The sequence below is a fragment of the Falco punctatus genome, assembly GCF_963210335.1.
Source record: "Falco punctatus genome assembly, chromosome: 3".
Classification (NCBI taxonomy): Eukaryota; Metazoa; Chordata; class Aves; order Falconiformes; family Falconidae; genus Falco; species Falco punctatus.
Window position 1 is genome coordinate 80,695,712 of NC_137582.1, and position 22,913 is coordinate 80,718,624.

The following is a 22,913-nucleotide window of genomic DNA, read 5'->3' on the forward strand; positions in this document are numbered from 1 at the left end:
GGCACATCACTCCTGTTCTGCTATACAATAGCAGCTAAGGGATGCCTGTTCAGGTGCAGGGCTGGGCCTTATTGAGAGATTTGGGACCTAGGGTTTAAACTCCTTTCTGAATTTATAAAAATCCCAATATAGATGCTGTGATTACCTAGGGGGAAAAAAACCACCAAACCCACTTCATCTTCTAGGTCACAGAAAACTGTAGGAAGATTTATCCAGTGTTTATAGGCTTATAGTTAGGCTTCTCTTGAGCAGCCAGGTGTTATTTATAAAATGATTTGAGATTTTCAATACTGATAAGCTTCTGACATGATAAGAGTGAAAAAACACTGCACGTCCCTAAGAAGACACCCTATCTGCTGTATGATTAGCAAGCTTCTATGTGGAAGACCAAAGATATCTGCAACTGTCTCTTCAAAAAATTTTCTTTTTTTTTTTCTGGATGTAAACTGCCAGAAAACCTGATTTGTCTCTTTCTTTCTTTTTTGTTCCCCCCCGCCCCTCCCTCCCCCTTTATTAGTGTGTTTTAAGGAAAAGATGTTTGTTATGTTTGCAGCCTAAAGGTTTGCATCAAAATAGCTACATAACCACTGCAACCTGGCATCTCTTTATACTGAGGAAGGCATTTAGGAACTAAAATATTCCTGGGAGATGAGGATGTGTGACTTGGATTTAGACAGAGTAACTTTTTTTGTTTTCCAAACCTTCCAGTTATGCACTCTTTTCCCACATAACATGTAATATTAACCTATTGCAAAGTATAGGTTTTAAAGCAGTGGTAAAGGGGAGGACAGTCATCTCTTAAGGATATGGGGAGAGAAAAATACTGCAAAGCTGCAGAGGAGATGTACAAAGAAGGAAAATCAACAACAGTAATAGTCTTCTGGACTGATTCCAAACACTCAGAGTCAGTATAAATGTGAAACCCAAGTGGCCTGTTTGTAAATGGTGCATTTGCAAACTGCTTGACCATCTATTACTCCTTTGTTGGTTTAAGTCCTCTCAAAGATCTCAAAGTCATTTGAGAAATTTAGCAATGAATGGTTTTTGTATGTGAACCCCATGAACATTCTGACCCAGATGAATCCTCCATAGGACATGAAGAAATCAGTGTACGTGTCTTTTTTTCTTCACCAAGGATAATGTGTTCCATTAAAAATTAACAGCAGAGACTAAGAAACTGGAACTGCACAGAACAGCAATGCCAGAGATAGCATTTCAGCTGGGGAGTGCTACACATCAGAAAGCAAAGGCAACAGCTTTTAGACAGCTCAGTTCAATAGGGGTGCTGCTTGTTTGCCCCATGTAGTGTCACAATTTCACATCATGGCAGGATCAAAACTCATTTCTTTTGTGTTTGTCTTTAGGGAAGACAAGTCTAGGAATTTGGAATTTCTACAATGTGGGATCATAGTTCCCTCCCAAATTAAGCCAGAGCACATCCATGGTTTTATTGTGGAAAAACATGTTTATTCATTATTTTATTAATTTACATGCATTGATAGCATGTTTAGATTTTGATTAAGGGATACATTATTAGGCATGTCCACCTCTGCTGCTGCTTTGCTTCCTGTTTAAAATACATCTTTTTTTAAAAAAAAGAGTATGTACAATTTACAGTTTGTTAACATTGTTATTAAGTACCAAGTTTATTCTTGATGTAAAAAGAAGGGTGTTTTTATCACAAAACCCACATCTGGCACCAGTCTAAATTATATATATGCTGCCTCTGTAGCAGTAAAGTCAAATTCAAGCATACCTTTCATCTTTATGATGTTTAGGGAAACCTCTTGTGAGGGGACAGCAATGGCTTAGCTCTAAATATTTACAAAATACCAAACTCCCTGCAGACACACATTCCTTTCTATTGTGGTACTAAACAGATTCATTCCCAAGAAAGGCTATTTCCACTGTTGTAAAGTCACTGCGTGTGGAAGTCTCTTTTGGTTTGGAATGGTTCTCCCTCCTCCAGGAGAATTTAAGATCTTTCTTGCAAGTTTGCAGACATGTTGGTGAAGTTATATCAGTAGCTGCAAAACAGCAATTATAAATGTGTCCAAGTGGCCATTGAGGACTCTTTTGACAGCATTTTCATTGAGTGTAGTGGGATGAGAGCTACAACAGGCAGAATGGTGAAATCTATAGAGGGAAAAGCATGAAGTGACCAAGGCTAGGCAGGTATGCTTATTTGCATAATACACATTAATGTACTCTGATCCTTCAGACAAGCTCCCTTCAATCACAAACTATTTCAGTTCTTGAAGGCTTTGCCCCAAAATCAAAATTCAGTTCAAACACCTCAATGCAGAAGCATTTATATTTATATATACACATATACACACAGAAATACAGATTTTTTTGTAATAGGGACCATATCTTAATGCCTTGCAAGCTTACTGCTCTTATTAGTGATAATGTAAGACATTTCCCTTAATCCTGAATAACCAAATGAATTAGATCCCTTTCTTTCTTTTTTCCCTTCTCATTGCAGAAGAGACATGGTTATTTACCTGAGAGAGACAGTTATACACAAAAATTCCTTACAAGCTTTTTTTCTTCAATCTGCTAAATTTCATTGCGAAGAGAAGGGCAGGTATTCTGTTCCTATACACCAAGACTTCTCAGGCCACTAATGCAGTCTAAGTGATTCCACTTTGGGAACCCATGTGGTAAAGGGATTGTCCAAACGATATTCCTAGAAACAGTGTGTGTGTTGCTTTGTGTACATCCACTTTTTTTTTGTTCAATTATGTAACAGCATTAAATAAAATAATTTTAAAAGGTTAAACGATATTTGAGTGTCAACTTTAAGTTAATGGTGCTAGGGACACAGCATGACACAAATGTCAAAATCAAAAGCATTTGGAGGGTTAAAATATCCATAGAATAGGCTTAGTTATGTACACATTCAACAGAACACTGAGAACAGCCTTTCAGTTTTTACCTCTTCTTCTTTCCTGTCCTTAGTTTCAGTGCCCACAGTTCTCCAAATGGGGCTTTATTTTCACAGATTACCTGCCTGTCTTGAAAAATTGAAGCACTAAAGCCATGCTTTCCTCCTCTAAGTTATTGCCATGCTCACATCCGGAGCGTGGCTACAGCCTTTGGACTCTCAGAGGCAGGTGTGATGCCTAAAAGCCCTTTAGTTTTACAGAATTTGTACTTCCAGGCTTGAAAGTCTTTAACTGTATTGGGTTTAGTTATGTTTGGTTGCCACAATCTTTGTAAATGCAGATCAGGATGATATCTTATGGCTCAAAGGTGGAGGATCTTGGGTAATTGCGTTAAGCAAAGCTATACAGGTGCAATTCCAGTTGAAGCGCCACTTTCTCTCCTTCCAGTTGTGTAAAATCTAAAACACTTGGTGCCACCGAGTGGCTTTACAAATTATTGCTACTTGTTAGGACACTGGATACAAGTACTTTTATACAGACATGAATATAAAACACTTCCAGAATTCTGTGTTTTACTGAATATTCTGTATTTTCCCTCGCTCTTATTTCTTTCAAAACCGTGAAAAATCCTTTAGTGCAAAAAGTGGACATAAATACCGGCTATAGAACGTACAACATGGGTCTGGAGTTTTCCTGTATAAACCACTTGCATTAAGCCAAATCTTAAATGTTTTTTTTAAATTCAATTGCTACTCAGGTAAATTTTGGTTAAATTCAGTTGGTGATTACATTCAGCTGAACAGTTGTGAAATTCTTATCTCATTGAACATTTTTTTTAACATTTCTTTTTTTGATGCCTTTGATTTCCAAGATGTAGTATATGCAGTGTGAAAATTTGTGGAGCTGTGTACAAGACATCAGATTGGTTAAGACTATAGAACATGAGGAGAGGAGAAAGCAGTAAAAGACCATTACAGCACGCATGCATATTTCACATATGTTTTCCATGCACTCATACATACAAGTATCTGTATGTATACATATACTTCTGGTGAGTTTTCATAGCTATAAACTCATGCTGTTTATATTAGCAGAACATGCAAATGCCTTGGAAAAAAATGGATTTTATTGGTCTCATTCCTGACTCAAAGAGTTTTCAGTCTAATTTTAGAGGGAGATGATAAATGGATGTAACAAACAGCAGAGAGGAAGTGGTAACAAGACTGGCTGGTTGCATAGGGTACCAATACGCCCAATAGGAAGGTTTTGAAGCAATGTTTTGATTCAATATAAACAACGTTTGTCTATTTTAAGAAATAAACAAACATCAGAAAGCTATGATTAAGATTGCAAAATGTGTTGGGGTTTTTTTGTTTGGGTTTTTTTTTTTCTTCTTTTCTGTAATTTCTGTCTTGCCTTATTCTTGCCCATTTGGAAAGTTCCTGTGAGATGAAACATTCCACATCTAACCCTGGCCCATAGTGAAATATTTCTCTTTTTTTTGTTTTTGTTATCTGCCCTTGAACTTGCAAAAAAGGCGAAGTGCAAAAGCAGGAAAATACATGGGCTTAGTTGTTTATTTTTGTAAAATTATATGCATTCATAAATATATAAAAGCTAAGGAACTTAAAACCATCATTTTAGATGTTGCTGATAATTTTTGCTTTTATATATGTGTGCATATATATATATATATATATAGACTGTTGCATGAAGACAAACTGTAATTCTAATAGCTGGTTGCTGTTGTAATCTTTTATATATGTGTGTGTAGGGGGGTGGGGGTTGGTGGGTTTTTTTTAGGGTAGTGAGCACTAAACTGATGCTAGCCAGTGAGAAGGGGACTGCATAAGGTACTGCAGGTACCTGATGAGGATATGCGTTCTTTTTTTCCAAGTACTTTTGTATTAATTTTCTGTTTGGAAGAAAGTGAAACATGGTATGAGTGTGCAAGCATCACTGACTGAGGTTAAGACCTCCCAGCTTATTGTTAGTATGCCTGCTGGTATTATTCCTGTTTGATTTTGGAAGAGCACTGGTTTCCTGTGCTTCAAAATAACTGCTTTGGCTTGGTGTCCAATGTCACTTTTTTCCTCAGTAACTTCTAAACAGGTTGGTTGAGATTTGCTATCCATTTTCTGGGTTATGCTGCCATCATCTTTCTTTTCAGCTGAACCTGAGCGTCCAGGTCAGAGGAGTGAGCAAGTTCTCCCCTTCTCATATTAAATGAACTATTCAAAAAAGTCTGTCTTTCCAGCTTATTTTGCACTGGAATTGCAGTAATTTTCTCTTTATATCTGTGCACCTCCCCCTTTCTCCATAATAACTTTTGGATTCTGTCGCCATTCCCAGCCAAAATTGACAGTGGTAGAAAACCTAAAGAAGAATTATTACAGTTATTTACTATTAATATGTATCATATAAAACTGCTGAAATGTTTAATTAAAAAACAGACTAGCATTGCCTAAGATAGGCTGAGCTACCAATATAGCAATGGCTCAATACAGTCACTGGAAGTCATAAACGGGATGTAAGTTAATATAAACAGATGGCAATATGTGAGTATTGTCAGAAGCAGGAACAGAGAAAGGTTAGGGATGGAAACGATTTAGCACATATTTTCTCTTGAATCAAATGTATACAACATGGATACGATCTCTCTCTTCTCAGCATGTCAGGCTGTCGCATCAGTTTGAACATTTAGTCCTTCAGGATGGAAGATTTGAGATCTGTGCTGAAGTTGTCTTGGGACTAGTCTGTTTTCGACTGAAGGTAAGGCAGCTAAGACATCCTATTTCCTCTGTCATGTTTTACAGCAATACAATAACCTGCAATCAAATATAGTTTTCATAGTTCATATACTTAATTGTTTTTTAGGGAAAGTAAAGGGAGTTCATGTAGATCAAAGCAGATTAAAGAAAGAAACTTAAGAAAATTTTGTTAAAAATTAATCAAATGCTTAAGAAAAATTCAAGCATATGAGGGTATAGAAATACATAGTCAAGGCAAACAAATGGTCTACCTAGTCATACAAAATGACTGTTCTATGCTTGATAGGCTTTGATGAAGATGATTGTTTTAATATATTTCACTAGACATTTGTATATGATGTGTAAGTGTATGTGTGTGCATTAGATGTTTTGTCAGGTTAATTTTATGTGTGTATATTTAATAACCAATTATATATATATATATATATATAATTACTATCATGAATGAAGATTAGGATAAAAAATTTGTTGTTTTATTTAAAGAATACATTTTCATTTATAAAACCCTACAGTCAGACTAGACAAATTGGAGCAAGATATGAGTAAGAACAGGTTGCATGGGAGGCCAGCTTCCCAACCACCCTTGGCCCTGGGCTGCCTTTTTTTTGGCTGAACATGATCCTTTTGCTTCTGTTGGCCTTTCATTTTCCCAAAATCTCTTTAAGTGCCCAGTTCACTGACAAAGAGACCTTGCACAACAGAACTAGAAAACTCACTCTGCACTCAGAGCATAACAGCTGCAGTAGTTGGGAGGGCTCCCTTGTTTAATCAGACATTAGAAGGGGATCAGTGTCTTATTTCAGGTAAAGAACTCATTTAATAGAGGAACTTGCAACTAAAGCCTCTGTAAAGGACTGGATTGTGATACTGAATCCGAATATCAAGCAATAATAATAACAGCACTGTTTTTTTCTAGCTCACATGATACCTAAATGAGCTTTTAGCTTTTCTGAAGGCTCACAAGCACATCTTGGCTCCTTCAGAGTAATGTGGTATTACTACTTTTCACAAATTCTTTTTTCAGTCATTCAGTTGTCCCAGTTACCTGAGTTTGATGCAATTGGCTGAAAGGGGGTAATGAATCTTTAAAAATAAGGCAATGGTGAATTCATCTGGAATAGGAAAATGGTTTTGTTTGAATTTATGTTGTTTAAAATAAAAGAAAAAAAATCTGTTGCTAAGGGATTAGACAGATTACAGAATATTAAGTTTTTCCAGTAAGTGGAACCATGAATGTATTTTCTTTCCTAATAAGAAATTTTAAAATATTTTGAGGAATAGGTTCTATGGCTTTTATTGCTCAATAACAGGATGTTGGTTGTAGTCTGCTCTCTCATATGGAACAAGCAAACAGTAGTTTTGCAGATCCCGAGACAGCTGTTAGTGCTCTACATTTACTATAAAGGAACAGTTCTGGCGAAATAGAGCATAGCAATGCAGGAATTGTCACTTTTGATCAGACCAGTAGTTTATCTACAGCTGTTCTTCTGTCACTGACAATCCAGAGGAGGAAATCAGATCTACATGGAAAGACAATTTTACAGTAGAAGGTAAATATTGGACACCTAGCTAAAAAACTTCCGGACAAGTTGTACACTAAAGGCATGATTCTGCTTAAAAGCAATGTTGAAACAGCAGTGTTTTCATCGTTTGCCTTCCCACTCAAAAAAAAAAAAAAAGAAAAAACAAAAAGAAAAACCCCAACTAACAAGCTTTTAAATTGAGAGCATTTTATAGTTATTTTTGCAGCTTTATTTCCTTTTTAAATCACTCTTTCAAAAATTTTCCTGTGATTTCTGCAATTCATATTAAAATGCATCTTAGAAGTAGGATACTTGTAACATCTATGTAGTTACAGTAGGACTAAAGGGACTTAGTACTACAGGGGACTTGAGCTGTGATGCTGCACAGCTGTAAAAGTACGACATTTTTCCTTTGTTCTTGAGAAATCCTTTTTAATTTTTTTGCTTAGCTGTAACTTTAAATTATTTGCCTTTCACACCGTTGAGCAGAGGGACTAATAATGTACGACTTTCATATTATAACTATTTCATCAAAGGTATCATGCCAAAGGGTTAATTTCTGGCCTCCTTGTCATGTCTGCAGATGAATACAAGTCAAGCTAGTCATTCCTCCAAGGGGGTGAGAATACTGTTTTATTGAAGCTGACGGACTCAATCGGAGCTGGCTTCTCAAAGCTCTAGGACAGGATTAGTCACTACTAACTTCAATTTGACATGACACTCAAGTGTCACAACAGCCCCTAGGTACAGCTATAAGAGCAGAACAGAAGAAAGATATATAAATCTTTCTCTTTCCTCCGCTCACCCCTGCCAAGGGCATTAACTTAACATCATATAACTGCTTGTATTGCCTAAAATTTAATGCTGTGCATTTCAAATTAAAGGCAAGTATCACAATTTTAATGATGCGTTACTGTTGATAAGAAAGCAGGATATCACTGTCAACAGTGACTGACCTGTAATGGGTGGGGACTTGCAGAACACCAAAGTTGTTCCTTTTCTTAGTTAGGATCAATCAAGTTGCATAAATATATCCTAGAAGACTAAGGCTAAGCCATGAATTTCAGGCTCTCATCCAAATTTCCTAACAACTTGTGCTAAGTCAGAACAAGGTTTTTATCTGGGTTCAGCTCTAACTCTTATATGATCCAATACCATGGGAATAATACATTTATCCTCAGTGCCAGTGGGAAACTGTGTCTCCCTTCTGCTTTGTTTTTATATGGAAAAGGCTAAGCAGGCAAGTCACAACTTGCAGATTTGAGAGAATGTTTTCTCATACGGATGTTTTCAAGACCAGTGCATTACAGTAACAAACCCGCTGCTGAACAGATGGATTTGTCCATTTGTGATTCTTCTACCAGTCAGTGTTCAGGAAGGGAGCACTGCAGTAAAAACACAGATGCTCCTAGCATCTCTCGCAATTCTGTGTTACCAGCAGTGTAATAGAAAGAGTAAAGGCTGTACAATAGCTTAGATACTTCCCCAAAGAATAAAATTATAGCACTCAAGGTCAACTTGGTATATCCTAAGCTATTACAGGAAAATTCCCAGCAAAGCTGAAGTCATCTCTCGGTCTGCTGATATAAAAGTTAGACAGGCAACTTCCTTTAATTTGGGTAACAAAGACTGTCAAAGATATGCAGCTAGCACTTCATCCTGTGTGGCTAAATCAGACAAAATTCACAAGATTTTTGGGATACCTTCTTTCACCGTTTTCATTTAAAGCAATTTACTACTGTTTTTGAAAATTTGATGAATTTTGTTTTATTCACAAATGCTGATGGACGTGAACTAGGAAAACCATTGATTCAACATTTGCTGAACTTGCAAAAGAACCAGTACTCCTCTGTACAGTCCTATTTCTTTTGAGATTTGATATTAAGAGCCTACAGCTGCTCTACGTAAAATCCTCACATTCACTATTTGAGCACAAGGAGAATGAAGTACACTAGGAGATAAGATTCAATACTGTGTGCATGCAGACTCCTTCTGACCTTCTGCAAGATATTTAACATTTATATCTCTGTTTCCTGGAATGCAGAAGACTGTTTACTCCCAGTGGATGGGTCAGTTTACCACATTTCTAAAATCCAACCCAAAAAATCCACTCTCTAGGATTCTGTGGTGGACACTTCCCATAGAACTAGAGGCAAATACATTTTTAGAGTTTCTACTGATAGTATGGAACTTACTTATGCTAGGGATACATTAACTATTTCCTAATTAAGGGCAAGAGTTCCATCTTCATATTCATAAGATGTCACAGCAGTGATGCTTATGTGAAGACCGGCAGGTCTGTTTTACAAATGTTAGTATAGTGCATTGCAAAACTGCCTCCCATGTTTGTTTGATTAGATCTAAGCAAACTGTAATGAAATGGATGCAATAATGAATGCTTTTACATGTAGCTACATAGCTCGTGACCTTAGGTCACAAAAAAGCAGTCAGCTATCACAAATGTCCCAGTGTGAACACTGCTTCTAAACCCCAGTTAATCCTTAAATCTCATTGTGGCTGAAAAATTATCTCTTGTGCCGTCACCTTTTTGTAATCCTTTGATGGCAAAGCACTGGGAGATGAGAAAGTGGCTGCATGTTACTGGTAGTACTTGGGCTTGGCTGCTTGGTGGGCTTTACATATTGCAAACTTGCTTCTGAAATTCATCACCGTATCTGTTGAATTACAATGATTTCAGGGCTCGGATGAACTAAATAAGGCACTCCTTAAAAGCATAGATAAGGCCAAGAAGATTCATCTGGTCCCATGCCACCTGCGAGAGAAGTTTGTGCTACGTTTTGCTATTTGTTCCCGCACAGTGGAATCCACCCACATCAAGTTCGCCTGGCAGCACATCTCACAGCTGGCAACTGAGCTTCTGAAAACATGGGAGTAAACCCACCACCACCAGCAGTAACAGCAGTGAAGTAGCAGTGGGGAGGAGGTAATTAACTAGCTTTCTCTGTGTTGCCAAATTTTGTTTTAAGAGCAGGTGGGAAATTCAAATTATGAAGGAAAAAAATACAAACCCTTTTGTTATATAGCCCAGGTGCGGCAGCAAAATTCTTGCCAGCAAGTTCTGTTGTAACCTTAGTCATTACTCCTCTGTACTGTAGTTTCACCTTGCCTGTTTCCAGGGTGCAAATAACCATGGGGGCTGGAGCTGTCATTTTCTAACAGTTTGTAATCGAGAGCATTTATTGAACCAGGCAATGGGAATAGACGGGTTAGTGCTCCCTCTATTGTTCCCATTAACCTCTAGCACACCCACTCCTTTTTTCACAGATGAAACTGTGACATGTTAAAACCAATTAATTTAACATTACTATGACTTCAGAAAGAATCCAAGTTGGAGGAAGTTCAGTAACCTGGTTATAACCTTCTTCAGGTCCTGTCTAAATAGGCACGTACAAATGTTATCATGATTTGGGGCACTATCATGGCATGAGATGCTGCAACAATTTTGTAAATGAAGTTAGGACTTCAAGACTTCCTTCATTACATTGATCAGGGTGTGATCAGGGTGGAATGAGCACTAAATGAACCCTAACAGTCCTTATGGCGGGTTCTCTACTTTCTCCTAAAGGTTTTGCTTTTAAAATAGCCATTTTGTCAAATCTCAGCAACTAGGTTATGCTGGCTATTGGTTTTCACTTTGATCATTCATAATGAGGCCTCTTCAAAGCTCCTTCTTAAGAGTTTTGTCAAAAGCCATGTGCTACCTGGTATGCTGTATTTTTAACCAAGATTTATAAGCAGTGATTACTTAAAAATAATCTGAAAGCTATGTTCTGTGAAATAGAGTTGTGATTTCTTTCAATGGCTACTATTCTGCTTACTTTATTGTGTAATAAATCTTTGACAAAATGTGCTAAGAAATGTGATGGCAAAAATGTTACTCTTAGTTTCTCAAATAAGCTAACAAACAAGATAATAAATTACAATAAAAAGAGAAATCAAGAGAACTAACCTCCAAAATATTTTCATATTCCAGGCATCAGTGATTTTCTTCCATTAACAGGGATGCCTGGAATATGAAAATATTGGAGAACAATTAACTTTCAAAGGAAGTCATATAATATGTACTAGACACAAACCATTGATAGGTCATCCTGTTGAAGGCAGGTACAGTAAAGAAGTGAAATGAGAGTCAGAAACAATATCTGACTTTTATAAGTACTTCTGCCATTTCAAAAACATAAATTCCAGAGTTATTTCTATATACATAGGAACAAAATAGCTACTCCAAGAAAAATAATTTGTAGGATCCACTTCTACATTTGCATTTGTTTTAATCTTTTCCTTTTACTGCTCATATTAACTTCTAAACCATCTTGAGCAGCTTGCAAAACTATTCAGCTTTCTTCCTCCATCCCTTGCAAGTATAATTCCTACATTTTGGAAGTTGCAAGTAGACCATGAAATATGCACCAGGACAGTTAATTTGGCATGCAGTCTGCTCCTACCCACTCTCTTTCCAGAAGGGGTTAAAGAAGTTGACTATGGACAAGGTGGATTTTTCTAATGGTGGTAATTTCTAATCACGTCACTTCTGTGGTGAAAACTGAGGAAGGATTAGTATTATTATGTGTGCAAGTGGTACATAAGAGATGTACACGAATCCTGACACTTAGGAAAAACTGACCAAGCTCTGCATTTCCAGCAGGTCAACCTAGGTGACAAGGGGAGGTGATGGCATATTGCCCTTCTGTATCGCTAGCCAGAGGCTATGTTATCCACCCAGACAGAAAAGCTGATTACTATTTCTTCAAGGAATTGATTTCACAGGTAACAGAAGAAGCAAGGGATGACAAATTAATCTGGTAAAATCCAGGAGTATTCAAGCAGGTGACTGAGCTGTTCCACAAGACACTAGTCTCAGCTACAGTATCAGAAATTTTGGTGGCACCATTCTCTTTAGCAGAACCAATATGAAATTAAGCTTTTCTGTAGTAGCACAACGCAATAGATTGGTAGACTGAAAAGAGCAGAAAATGCTGGCAGTTGTTTCCTTTCTCTGTTACTATTTTTTAAAAAAAACATTATTCAGTTCTCATGACTTGGGAAACAATGTTCATCCATAGCACATATGGTTCACACTGATACAGTTTTACAGCTTTTACATTACAAAAACACGAGAATCTAGGAGCCAGAGAAGAATTACACCTTCTTTATGAGACAGGCCAGTATTTTGCATGTGAAATATATAACCAGGTCTGTCCAGGAAAAAAAAGCAATCAGATTCTGATCAAAGCAATTGTAGAGTAAATCCAGGATAATTCTACTGAAATGAAATAGAGTTGCTTTGGGCTTATGTGTCTATAATTGAAATTAAAAAATTAACTAATAAGTATTGGAAAAGAAATGCATAAGGTAAGGCAACACTAGACTGAACATAAGAGGATTTTGGTGGAAAACCTCTCCATGGCAACCAAAGCAGAGGTGGATGATGCATGCCGGTGTGAGCCTCAAACTGCTGAGGAACAGGGACACAGGCAGAATGCACATCCAAACCCAGGAGAGGTGAAATGTTCCCAGCAGCCCAGAACTACACATAGGTCCCTCTAGACATTTGTGGGAAAATGTTGCCAAAACTGACATTCAGATAAACATTTTTCAGCATATGGGTATCAGTTTTAGAAGAGGCTGTTGTCCAGATTCAAAAACTGCTTTTGGAAAAGAATTTAGGATAAGGGTTAATTTAAAATATTATAAATGCAGTAGAAGTTAATTTCTTTTTATTTTTAAAGAATTGATATAAGTAAATCTAATGAACAGCTGTGACAAGACCCATGGAATTACGTTTCCCCATGGCTAGTCCAATACAGATATTTGAAGTTCACAGTTCTAGTTTTCTGAAATTCTGGGATGATTTGAATATGTAATTGGTGAAGGCCTTCTTAGTATTCATTCTCTTATACCCTCTTTTCCCCACATGATAATTCCTTCATAGACTATGTCCTGATTTTGGCTGGGATAAAGTTAATTTTCTTTTCAGTAGCTGGTGCAGGGCTGTGTTTTGCATTTGATGTGAGAACAATGCTGATGGCACACTGATGCTTTCAGTTGTTGATGCGTGATGTTTATACTGAGTCAAGGACTTTTCAGTTTCTTGGGCCCTGCCAGAGAGAGGGCTGGAGGGGCACGGGAAACTGGGAGGGGACACAGCCAGGACAGCTGACCCAAACTGGCCAGAGGGATATTCTATAACATAGACCATCATGCTGAGTATATAAACTGGGTGAGTTGGCTGGGAGCAGCCAATTGCTGCTCAGGGACTGGCTGGGCATTGGTGGTGAGAAATCGTATTGTGCATCACTTACTGTTTTTTTTTCTTTCGGATTTTATTCCTCTCTCCTTTTCTCAACTTTTCATTACAATCCTTGTTGTTGTTACTATTATATTTCATTTCATTTCTGTGATTAAATTGTTCTTATCTCAACCCACAAGTTTTACCTTTTTTCTCCGATTATCCTCCCCATCCCACCAGGGGAGAGGAGGTAGCGAGTGAGCGGCTGCATGGTGCTTGGTTGCTGGCTGGGATTAAAGCACGACAGACTATTAACGTTAGGTCATCTGAAAATTAAATCTGGGCTATGTAATCAACTCAAGAACAAAAGTGTTGAACATTTTGAAAGAAGAACATAAATGCTGTTTCTGTTCTGTAGCTTTGCAATGTATCTGTGAGAAATCCTGTAATTATGAATAGTTAATATGTGAACCTGGATTTATTGTGCCTTGTGGTGCAAAATGTGTGCAAAAGCTAATACAGTCTGTACCAATTAATACTGTTTGATGTTAAAAATAATTACAAAATCTCAGAATTGTACTTTGGTAGAATATCTACATCTCAATGGAGGCAGTGCGGCTACTAAAGGAGGAGGCAAAAAAGTAACTTTTCAATAACCATACGTATTTTTTTTAAACTAGTAGAGTGCTTGTACAATACTTACATTCCTAAAATAATGACAGATTATAAATATATTTTATTACTGATGGTGAAATATTGAAAAAATATGTATTTAAGAAATTATTGCTAATATAATAAATTCTGGACTGCATTTAATTATTAAATTTCTAATTTTCTCTTGCCTTTACATGTAAGATTCTGCTTATGGTTGGTTTTTTGTTGTTGTTTGTTGTCTCCTGTAAGGATACCATAGCTGATGAGTAGTACTCACATTGCAGTTGCCTTACACAGCAGTCTAAACCTTGAGACATGCATAAACTAGAATTGCTCAAAAACAGGAGCAAATGAGAAATAAAACTGAGAACCCTGAAGACTGGTGCAGGGGTCATATTAAATAACCATCAATGGATAGTATCTACATAGCATAGAGGCTGTATGACCTAAATGAAAAAATAATCAGATATTTATTATAATTTGTGAGCTGTCGGGTTCCTTTAAAATCTGTATCCAAAGCCTACTAAACAGACATACAGGTTTTAATTGGCAGCATGAATAAATGGAAACAAAAATATGACTATTGTCTGTCTTTGCTCTTAACCAAGCTTTTCCTATTTTATTCATGTCAGATGGTCTAGCTTTCCAACTTGGGTCACATCTGTGCCCTGATTATCACCATCAGTGATTTCTTCTCAGCGTGCTCTTCAAACAAATTACTTTGCAAATGAGAGCTCCTGCAGGAAGTTTCCTCCTCAGCAACATGAGTCTGAAAAATGCCTGGCCATAACCAGGGTCGTTGCCGAGCCTCCTGTAAAGTTCTGCATGGTCCTGCAGCTGGATGTGCCACTGGAGCCAGCTGCCCAGCTACAGCTTTGGTTTGCAGCTCAGGTGCCCTCAGGTCAGACGAGGCAGCCGCCCATTTCATTAGCCCTGCCTGGCTGCAGCCCATGTCCCTGAGGGGAGCTTGCAGCTGCAGGATCCTTCACTCCCCGCCCTGTGCAACCCAAGGGAAACCAGGCACATGCCTTGCGGGAAACGTGATAGCAGCAGTGTTTCAAACTGTAAATGTTAGCCCGATTTGGTCTTACATGATAGCTTGCATGGTAGCACAGACAGTTTAATATGCTGTCTGCACTAATGGTATAACAAGCTCGATGTATAACAAAAACCTGACAGTAACTGTAGGAAATGTTTCCCACGGGAAATTAAATGTTCACCCACACAGAAGTGACTGTGTTAATATCAGAGGTGTAACTTCAGCGTAGTATGCTAACTTGCTTCTAGATTGGTGCTCTATTTGAATGTGGGTTGGTGTGATCCAGCTAGGGCCTCTATGACCCCGTTCAGTTGCACGGAATCACAGAATGGTCAGGGTTGGAAGGGACATCTGAAGATCATCAAGTCCAACCCCCTGCTAAAGCAGGTTCACCTAGAGCAGGTTGCACAGTTGCATCCAGGTGGGCTTTGAATGTCTCCAGGAGACTCCACCTCTCTGGGCAGCCTGTTGCAGCGCTCTGTCACACTCAAAAGTAAAGACGTTTTTCCTCACATTCAGATGGAACTCCCTGTGTGGCATTTTGTACCTGTTGCCCCTTGTCCCATCACTGGGCAAGACCTGAAAAGGGCCTTGGTACTCGCCCGTCAGGTATTTGTATGCATTGGTAAGATCCGCTCTCAGTCTTCTCTTCCCCAGGCCAAACAGGCCCAGCTCTGAGCTTTTCCTCATCAGGGAGATGCTCCAGCCCCCTCATCATCTTTGTAGCCCTCGACTGGACCCTCTCCAGCAGTTCCCTGTCCCTCTTGAACTGGGGAGCCCAGCCCTGGACACAGCACTCCAGACGTGGCCTCACCAGGGCAGAGCAGAGGGGCAGGATCACCTCCTCCGACCTGCTAGCCCTTCCTGGCCACCAGGGCACACTGCTGGCTCACGGGCACCTTGGTGTCCGCCAGAACTCCCAGGTCCCTCACCACGAAGCAGAGAAGGTCACAGGATACATCCAGCTGGGCCACCATCTTTTGCCCTTGAAGCATCTTGCTATTCATTTCGTCCCTCTGCCAGAGCCTCCAGCTACCGCTGGCGAGGCCTTCAGCAGAGCTGTTCTCCCAGAACAGGCCTGTCCAGCTGCTGCTGCTGAGGGTGTTCGCCAGCACCAGCTGCTGCCGCTGCCACGGTGGCTGCGGTGGCCGGTGCCACAGTGGGGGCGAGGCACTGGGTGACCGCGGAGGTCACCGCAGGTGGCGGGAGGGCTGGGTGCCCACCGGCCGCCCCGGAACGGCCCCCCTGAGCCGGGGCTTGCGCTCGGTCACGTCCCCCGCGGAGCTCTCCCCGCTCGGAGGCGGTCGCTGAGGAGAACCCGGGGCGCCGGTGGCGCGGCCGCCCCCACGCGGGAGCAGGGGCGCCCGGGGCCCCCAGCCGAAGACAGCGAGTGGCGCGGCGGGCGGGTGCCCGGCCCCTCCAGAGCGGCGCTGCAGCAGCCGCGGCTCTACCGCTCCCGCCGCCGCAGCCCGCCTCCATGTTCCCATCTGCTGCTGCTGCCGACAACGGCCGGGCGGGCGATAAACATCGCGACATCTTCAAAATGCCCCAGCCTCCTCCTTCTGGGGGGCGGCACCTCCCAGCTGAGGAACAGAGCCTTTACCATGAGGTTTCCCGAAGCGTGTGCAGCCCTGCCAGCGTGGCAGATCCCTGCCGGGCCGGCAGCCACAGCCCGAAGGCCAGCGGGCCGCCGTGCGCCCGGGGCCGGGGCCGGGGCTCGCGCGGGACGAGCTCAGCGTCCAAGGACGGATCCCGCGGCTATTGGACGGCGTTCGCCTCAGGCGCAGCCAATAGGAAGCAGGAAGGTGCGCGTGCGGGCCCCGCCCTCGCGTCCTTTCTTTTCTCCCGCCTCCCAGAGCCCCGCTAGGCCCGAGCGGATGACGTCAGCGCGGGGAACCTGGCCCCCTTCCATCCGCCCGCCCTTCCGGTCTCTGATTGGCTGCGCCTCCTAGAGCGCCGTTATCCGATTGGTGGACGCGAGCGGGGCGGGCCGCGGGGCAGAGCGGGCGCGGGATCCGCAGCGGCGGCTGGCGGCGGCCGTGGCTGGTGGGTGCGCGGGTGCGCGCTGGGGGCGGGGGGAGAGCTGTGCGGCCGCCGGGGCTGCTCCGCGGGACCCCCGGTGCCCCCGCCCCGCCCGGGGCCTCGCTGCGCCCGCCCCGTTCTCCAGCCCGCCGCCGCTGGAGGCCGGGCCCCGGCCCGGGCCCGCATGAGGGCCGCCGCTACGCTCCCGCGGCTGAGCCCGCCCAGCCCGGCCGGTTTCGAGGCCGGGGGTCCCTTCGCCCTGTTGCGGAGGAACGGAGGCCTCCGGCGAGCCTTCGGGGCTCCGGTGTCGGCCGCCCCTCTCCTGTGTGGTGAGGGTTCCTGGCCTGCCTGAAGCTGTGCCGGGGAGGGGCCCCGGGCTGGGGGGGCCCGGCCTGCGCGTGCTGTGCCGTAGCGGGGCCGCCGTGCCCGGGCAGCTGCCCTGCTTGCCGGCCGGGGGCTTGCCGGCGGGCTTTCCCCGTGTGTCGGACGGGTGTCCGTGTGCAGGCACGCATGTAATGGCATCCAACACGTGGCTTGATAGGTAGTTACGTGCCCCTCTTTGCTGAGGCTGAAACTTGCGTGCCAGAAATTAACGATTGCCCGTGCTTTGGTAAACCCCCAGCCTGAGACGCTTGTGTGAAAGTGTGATGTTCACAGCCTCTGGCAACAGTTTTGGCTCTTGGAAAGGGACTGATGTACGCGTTTAGCTGCCTCTTGGGGGGGGGGGGGGGGGGGGAATGGTAAGGCTACAAGGACAACTAATGGGAATTAGAATAGGGGAGAATATAAGGAGTTAATGAGTTAATTAAGAAAAATCAAACTGGAATTTTAGACTAGCTACCACTGTTCAGTTATTTTGACCTTCCTTCAGTGCTGTGAAGATGATTACTAAATGTTTAGGAAGTGGTGGTGAACTTGAGATTTTGTGTTCTAGATGATGTATATCTGTGGAAATATTTCATTGGAGCAAATGCGTGCTACCAAACTTGCTGAACTTCGCTTATATGTTTCATAAGTCATTTTGATTTGACAGTTAAAAATAGTTATGTGCACAGTGACGGTTATTTAGTACATTGTTTAGTAGTTGTTTAGAGAAAAAAAAGACTGCAGCCCTCCATCTCCTGTTCATCTGTGTCTCAGCTGCAAATGGATTATGGTGGGAATTTGCACCTCATTCGATAGGTGCAAGTCAGACATCTCACAGTGCAAAAGCTGAACAATTTTTCAGAGGAAGTCTTATTTTTGTGTTTTGTTTGGTTTGTTTTAAATTGACTTCCCATGTAAAGGCACTGAATTTGCAGGTAAAAGATATTTTGACTTTTCTAAACAGCTCTACAAAGTTAGATTGAAGTAAAAAAAATCCAAACCAAAATAATTTATCTTGTTATTCATTATTATGTTTGTAACCCCTCCTGCAACAATTGTATTATGTTCTGTGTTGTTTAGCACTGATGAAAGACTTTTTGCAAGAAGAGGACACCTTCCCCCCTTCCCCCCCTCCCCCCAATTCTTTCAGCTCTGTCTGCCCAGTCTTATTATAACACCTGTACCTTAATCTGCCTTCATACAGAATCTGTAGGTGATTCAGAAGAAGCTTCCAAGTTGACTGGTACCCTGTTGGAAGGGGTGCAGAATATATGGACCTCCACTTCAGCAGTTTTTGTTTTAAGTATTCTCTGACTGGAATATCCTGGTATATATTGAAGTTAGAAAGGAAAAAAAAAAAAGGAGAAATTAGAATTTAATGTATTGCAGTCGTATCATATATTAGGTGTATGTCCCTTACAGACAGATGAGAAGATCACAGTTACTGTGTGTTAAGAGCTTTCTGCAAAACCTTTTGGAGCAGTGGTAGACTTCTCATAATTTTACTTGTGCTTGTGCCTCTTCTGAAATCATGAATTCTTGACATTATCAGAAATATCTCTGTACGCAATATATTGCAGAGAGAGTCTTCTTTGAAAATACATTGTAAACATGAGCATATTTTTCAAAGTCTAGCAAAATGCACCTTCCTAGCCAAATGTCATCTTTCCTATTTCTTAAAAAAAACACTGAAGGAATGTAAATTCCACTTTCTGAAACAGAGAAACAAGTATTGCTTTAAACACAAGAGCTTTGTTGCTCTAAAATGTAAACCAGGGACATTTTAGTACATTCTGAATGGAATAGTTTTGACATTTGCTATGAATCTGTAAATAGTTTCTTAATCTTGAAGTTACTACATTCAGGCTTATTCATTCTGCTTTTACCTCCCCTCAAAGACTTTGCATATAGTTATATTTATTAGCCTCATTGTTTCATTTTTATTACTATCACTGGAATAAATTTCATCATTCTGACAGTGATGTGTAATCTGTCCTCCTCTGCACTGTGCTGTATTCTTCTTGAAGTAAAAGTGAAAGCACTGGTGATTTCATTTAACAAGGACAATTTTTGTTTGGCCATCTGTTACCATTCTTTGCAGCCTACTTACCTCCCCAGGAGACCCCTGGTTAGAAGCAAACTTTTTTTTTCCTTCTTTACTTTCTTTGAATAAGGAAGAAAAAACTCAGCCTAAATGGCTTTACATCACAAAGCTGGTTGCTTTTTGGATATGCTAAACTGTCCAGACTGGCTAACTCGCTTACAAGATCTACTGTGCTATTTCTCTCAATTAAAATAATGTATGTTTTCATGTATATGTATTTAGGAAAGGGGGAAAGCAGCCAAAGCAAATAGTTATGAAATGCATTTTATAACAGCAGGTATTTTATCTATTTTTCAGTGTTAGCGATGGAAACCCCCACCCACAACACTGTGCACCTGAGCGACTGGCAGAAAAGTTACTTTGCTATTACCTCTGGCACCTGCACAGCTGGACAGAAGGCAGATGAATACCGTGCCAAAATCCTGCATATTCAGTATGCATGGGCAAACTCCGAGATCTCTCAGGTCTGTGCTGCCAACCTGTTTAAAAAATACGCAGAGAAATACTCTGCAATTATTGACTCTGACAACATAGAGACTGGCTTGAATAACTATGCTGAAAACATTTTGACTCTGGCAAAGTGTCAGCAAAATGACAGTGACAAGTGGCAATCTGCCTTGACAACAGATAATGTATTTGAATTAAAGTGTGTGCAAAAGAGGATGCAGACTGGCAAAAATTTCCAAAGCTCTCAGGTGGCACCAACAGATGCCAGTACACTAGCTGATAAAGGGGTCAGTGCCTCTGCTGCTCCAGGTCTTCCTAAACTCAGTATCTTCAGCAGTGCCGGAGGGACTGAGCCCTGTGCTGGCTCAGCAAAATGTGCAAGTCAGGGACCAGATCTTCTTGAGCATCCCTCGTCTTCAAAGTCTCTTCAAAGCAGTGTGCTTCCTGTGACCAGAACTCTGGATACACTTCCTGCCTCTTCAGCCTCTTTAAACAAACAGGTTCATCCAGGCTTCCAGGTAACTCCCCTATTTGGAAGTAAAGAAGCAACAAGTAGCAGTTCTATGAAAATGTCAGGTAACTGTGGTGATGGACAAAATGTATCTCTTCCCAATCAATCAGCTGTACCTGCATGGTCCACAAGTTCTGGGAAAAGAAAAGCATTTTATGGTCTGGCTGATGAAGGCAGCACAGCGATTCCTAACCTCGCACCATGCCAGGCTTCCGTTAGTATAGAAACCAGTAGTTTTTCAGGATATAGGAACAGAAATGAAGAGAGCTGTGTTTCTGGTTTTAGAACTGCAAAAGAACAGCTGTGGGTGGATCAGCAAAAGAAACCTCAAACCCTACCCCAGCGTGCACTGGTCTCATCATATGGAGGTGTAAAAAAATCACTGGGTGCAGGCAGATCTCGGGGTCCGTTTGGCAAGTTTGTTCCTCCAGTTCCAAAACAAGATGGAAATGAAAGTGGAGGAGCACAGTATAAACCTCATACAAGAGGACCAGCAGATCCATCGCTGCCTGTAGATGAACGACTGAAAAACATAGAACCAAAAATGGTTGAACTCATTATGCACGAGATCATGGATCATGGGCCTCCTGTCAGTTGGGATGACATTGCCGGAGTTGAATTTGCTAAGGCTACTATAAAAGAAATAGTAGTCTGGCCTATGTTGAGGCCAGACATCTTCACTGGGTTACGTGGTCCTCCTAAAGGAATCCTTCTCTTTGGCCCCCCTGGGACTGGCAAGACTCTTATAGGCAAGTGCATTGCATGCCAGTCTGGAGCGACTTTTTTTAGCATCAGTGCCTCTTCGCTGACTTCCAAATGGGTCGGTGAGGGGGAGAAGATGGTCCGTGCGCTGTTTGCTGTGGCACGATGTCAACAGCCAGCAGTGATTTTCATTGATGAAATTGATTCTCTGTTGTCTCAGCGTGGCGATGGAGAGCACGAGTCATCGAGAAGAATAAAAACTGAATTTCTGGTCCAGTTAGATGGGGCAACAACCTCCTCTGAAGACCGTATTCTAGTGGTTGGAGCAACAAATAGACCCCAAGAAATTGATGAAGCTGCCCGAAGGAGACTAGTGAAGAGACTGTACATTCCTCTTCCAGAAGCCTCAGCTAGGAAACAGATTGTCACCTGTCTAATGTCAAAGGAGCACTGCTCTCTAAATGAAGAGGAAATTGAACTCATAGTTAAGAAATCAAATGGGTTTTCTGGGGCAGACATGACACAGCTCTGTCGTGAAGCTTCTCTGGGCCCTATTCGCAGTCTTCAGTCCATGGACATTGCAACCATCATGCCAGACCAAGTACGGCCGATTGCCTTTCTGGACTTTGAGAGCGCCTTCAGGACTGTGCGGCCCAGTGTCTCCTCCAAGGACCTAGAGGTGTATGAAACCTGGAACCAGACATTTGGCTGTGGTAGATAAATTGCATTGTAACAGTTTCACAGAAACATTTCTTTAGCGCTGACGCATATAAAACCTGTGATAATTCAGAGTACATTTCTTTTTGTTTCTGTCTTGGAAATAAGTCTTCTTACGTTACACAGGCAGATGTCTAGGCCCTGGCTTGAGGTTTTGCCAACTTAAAAAGACAATGAGAAACTGCTGGTGACAATATGAGAAATTGCTGAACAGAAGTAACGGAGTGAGAAGCTGACAAAAATTACAGGTAGCTGCTGTGAAAGATGGATGAATTTTGCCAGTATTTAAGGGGAAGATGGTCAAACCTCACGTATCGTTGAAGGGAGTATTGGGGGGGATCTTGCAAGGCCCACTGTGCTGTATCAGTAATACCATGCAAAGCTGAGCAGACCAGGTAACATTATCAGAAATTCCAATTTTGGGTAGGGATGTAGCGAAACTGGGACTGATGGGGTAAAGTAGTTAGGGGTGCATTGTTTGGGAAGAGATGGGAGCAGAGGAAGGAAAGGGTCAAGGTGGATCTGGGAAGAACATGCTTGGAAAATAGAAGGGGGGATAAAAGGGGATGGTTTCATGTAAGCAGTGCTCTTGTCTGAGCCTTGTGCCACATCACTGCAGTCTATCCCAGCTTATTAAATACTTTTTCTGATTATTTTCTGCTTGACCTTGCTTTCTGTGCTGCATCTGTGTGTGTAGACGTGTGTTACCAGGAGATACGGGTACCTGCAACTGGAGAAGAGGCCATGGATCAGAGGGCCTCTGGGATATGAGGGCCAGCCATGGGCTAGACAATGTGTTTACAACCAGATGCTGTAGGGATCTGGGTATGTGTGCAAACTTCACTAACAAAACTCACTAGCAAACTTCAAGCTGGACTAGCTGGCAAGTAGGAGGAAATGAGCATCTGGAAAGAGC

General features: G+C 41.7%; 1 protein-coding gene across 1 annotated transcript in view; it reads left to right on the plus strand.

The window, feature by feature from the left end:
• LOC308061083 (uncharacterized protein) overlaps window positions 1-22,648 on the plus strand; it is an 84,685-nt gene extending 62,037 nt beyond the window's left edge. The window contains exons 13-17 of the mRNA XM_080380629.1: window positions 5,562-5,663; window positions 9,884-10,077; window positions 16,413-16,933; window positions 17,081-17,479; window positions 19,918-22,648. Coding sequence (XP_080236755.1) covers window positions 5,562-5,663; window positions 9,884-10,077; window positions 16,413-16,933; window positions 17,081-17,479; window positions 19,918-22,001 — 3,300 coding nt within the window. The 3' untranslated portion in view covers window positions 22,002-22,648. The remainder of the gene's footprint in view (window positions 1-5,561; window positions 5,664-9,883; window positions 10,078-16,412; window positions 16,934-17,080; window positions 17,480-19,917) is intronic.
• Window positions 22,649-22,913: the final 265 nt, after the last annotated feature.